Genomic DNA, 2,881 nt, shown 5'->3' with positions numbered 1-2,881 from the left:
AGCTGGGGAGGAAAGAAATGGAGAAGGAAGAGAGAGAGAGAGAGAGAGAGAGAGAGAGAGAGAGAGAGAGAGAGAGAGAGAGAGAGAGAGAGAGAGAGAGAAGGAAATGTGAGACTCAATTGGTTGCCTCCTCATGTGCCTCAAAGGGGCTGGGAATTGAACCTGTAACCCAGATACATGCCATTGACCGAGAATCTAACCTGAGACCCTCTAGTGTGCAGGCCAATGCTTTAACCACTGAATCAAAACTTGAATGTTCCTGAAGAGGAGGAATAGTACATATGATTAAAATGAGGACATGTTTATTCAGCTTATAAGCAAATGGAACAATGTCTCACTTCAATTATAGGATATGAAATCCTTTTGCTTCTCCAATGATAGAAGGTTTAAACATACACTTTATCGGTGTGGCTATGGAGAAAAACTGGACTTTTTAGGTCTTAATTTTTCAAATTTATAATGCATATCCTTTTTTGAACCAGTTATTCAATTCCTCTGAAATTATCCTTCCTTATAAGAATAGGGAGATTGATCATGACAAAAATTGAATTAAATAATGTTGGGGCATCACAATTAGAATGATGTTAGCTTCTCTAACATACATTCTTTGACAACAAGTAAAATCTAGTCATCAATGTGTGATTTCTAGAGTAGCTTATAACATCTTCGTTTTAAAATAAAAGCAGATAGAGATAAGTGATATATAGATACATAGATTTGAACAAGCATATAGTGTCTCTGGAAGGAGCATAAAGGAGTTAGGATTTGTTGCTCTGGAGAGAGAGACTAGGTTTGGAAATGTAGGGAAGACTTAAGTTTAGACTGATTATAATTAGTTATATGCATATTTTAACCATCTCCTACATGAAAACTGAAGGAATGACAGGATAGGTAGAAATGAGGCTGTGAGTGAAGACAGGACCTTCTCCATCCTGGAGAATAAGGCCTGTGTGCTGATCTTGACCTGCTCAGATTTGGAAAAGGACCTGAGCATGGCAATACAAGCAGAGGGTGCTGTGTGATGAGAGGGGCAGGAGATGAACACAAGTGACTCTGGGGGCCAGGCCAGGGGTAGCTGTGTGCTCCTGTGAGAGACCTGAGACCCCATGTAGTGGATGTTCCTGAGCACACTCACCTGGTACTCATTTGACAGCACCAAGATGCCCAGTTCAAAGGGTTGGCCATCCTCAAAGGAAATAACAGAGGTTCTCACTTCTTCTTCCCAGTTCCCACACTGACGGCTGTTCATCTTCACATAGTAGTCACAGTACACTCGGAAATGGAAGGCGATGTTTGTATTCCCTTCAGCTTCGGTGTGGAAATCCACCTGCAGTTCTGGGTTCATGCTGAAGGCAAAGCACTAAGCATGTTGAGAAGGACTCTTCCTCATGGGGGCCCACACTCAGTACACACACATCCACACCCTTCCAACTCCTCCTAATGGGAGGAAGGCCTTCCTGGGTGAGACCTCAGTACGTGTCCCTGTGGGGCTGCTTCAGCTTGTCCTGCCCAGGCTGGGGAGATGCCTCATCTCTTAGCCCAGGACTCACACTGAGCAGCAGTCACTGGCCTAGGGCTAATTTTCATGCCTTGGAAATACTGTGACCCTTGATAATAAACCTCAGCTCCAATGCCTGAGTGACCCCAGCCCCCAGACTTCAACACTTGCCCACAGTCATGCACCTGTAGTTTTAATGCACCATATGGGTCTCCAAATGTGCATCTGCATTGTGTTACCATTATGCTAATTACAAACTTCAACCTCAGTCATGCATGAAGTAACCCCAAATCTCTAATAATCTCACTTCCCCTCCCCATGGGCTATAGATACTCACTTGAAAGGCATGACAAATGTCCCTTTGATTTTCACGAAAGTACCAGCAGACAAGGATACATATTTTGTATATGGGACCTGCCATGGGAGACAAGAGTGGTTGAGAGGGGCAAGATCAGGTGTGGTCTCCCATCCTATAACAGTTCCCAGTGGAAAATCAGGTTATACATCAAAGGACATACTCTCAGGACCCACTTCTTCCCACCTCATCGCAGGCAGGTCCCTGTGTCTTTGAAGAAATGTGAAGGTTGAAGTTAACAAGAAGAGTGGAAAAGCCAGGTGTCTGGGATTCTAATGTTGATTATGCCTCTTACAACCAATGAGAACTGAGTTCCATTACTTGAATGCTCCCTGGTTTTGTTTTCTCAGTACAAGAAGGATTATAAAATTCATATTTCATAAGATGTTCTCAAGAATATCTGAGCTAAGAGATGTGAAACTTTTAGCATGGTCACTGGCAGGTATAGGATCTATACAGGGGTGACTTAGTGGAAGGGGAGGGCCCTTTCTGGGATAGTACCCTCCCATCAGTTTTTATCTGAAACTGTGAAGATAAGACTTTAGAATGTAAACGTAAAAAAGGTAAAAATGCACTGCAATATAAGTTGTTTAAAGGGAAATAATGGAAAAGGAGAGTCCTGTGTGTGGCATGTATATGCATCAGAATTTTCAAGGTCAATGGTGTCCTTTCAGATGTGTACAAAAGTTGCTGAGCACAGTCAGTCCCTGCACACAGGGCGGGAGACAGGACAGTAATTAGACAGAATCTACAGGTTGTTCCCTGGTATCAACTGTAAGCTTTGTCTGGACTGAGGCTGGTTTTGTTCCTTCCATCTTCAGGTGATCCATCCTCTGAAACCAATTCTCCCAACCACCTTCCCCAGGGAGCCAGGATTTCTTAACCTTCGTTGTTGTTGTTGTTGTTTTTGTTGCTGTTGTTGTTGTTGTTAGGACAAAGGAAGGACTGGCAGGGGGAGGAGACCTGAGGCAGGAGCAGGGGTCACTGTGTGCTGATTCAGACAGGAGATCCTGTGCCCCACAGTCTGA

General features: G+C 43.8%; 1 protein-coding gene across 1 annotated transcript in view; it reads right to left on the bottom strand.

The window, feature by feature from the left end:
• LOC102762943 (galectin-10-like) overlaps nt 1–1,992 on the bottom strand; it is a 19,609-nt gene extending 17,617 nt beyond the window's left edge. The window contains exons 1-2 of the mRNA XM_015568860.1: nt 1,836–1,992; nt 1,136–1,346 (exon numbers count right to left, since the gene is read on the bottom strand). Of these exons, the coding sequence (XP_015424346.1) occupies nt 1,136–1,346; nt 1,836–1,846 (222 nt within the window). The 5' untranslated portion in view covers nt 1,847–1,992. The remainder of the gene's footprint in view (nt 1–1,135; nt 1,347–1,835) is intronic.
• Between the last annotated feature and the right edge of the window lie 889 nt (nt 1,993–2,881).

Source organism: Myotis davidii, unplaced genomic scaffold (assembly GCF_000327345.1).
Source record: "Myotis davidii unplaced genomic scaffold, ASM32734v1 scaffold2225, whole genome shotgun sequence".
Lineage (NCBI taxonomy): Eukaryota > Metazoa > Chordata > Mammalia > Chiroptera > Vespertilionidae > Myotis > Myotis davidii.
This window is presented reverse-complemented; position numbering and strand designations above follow the sequence as displayed.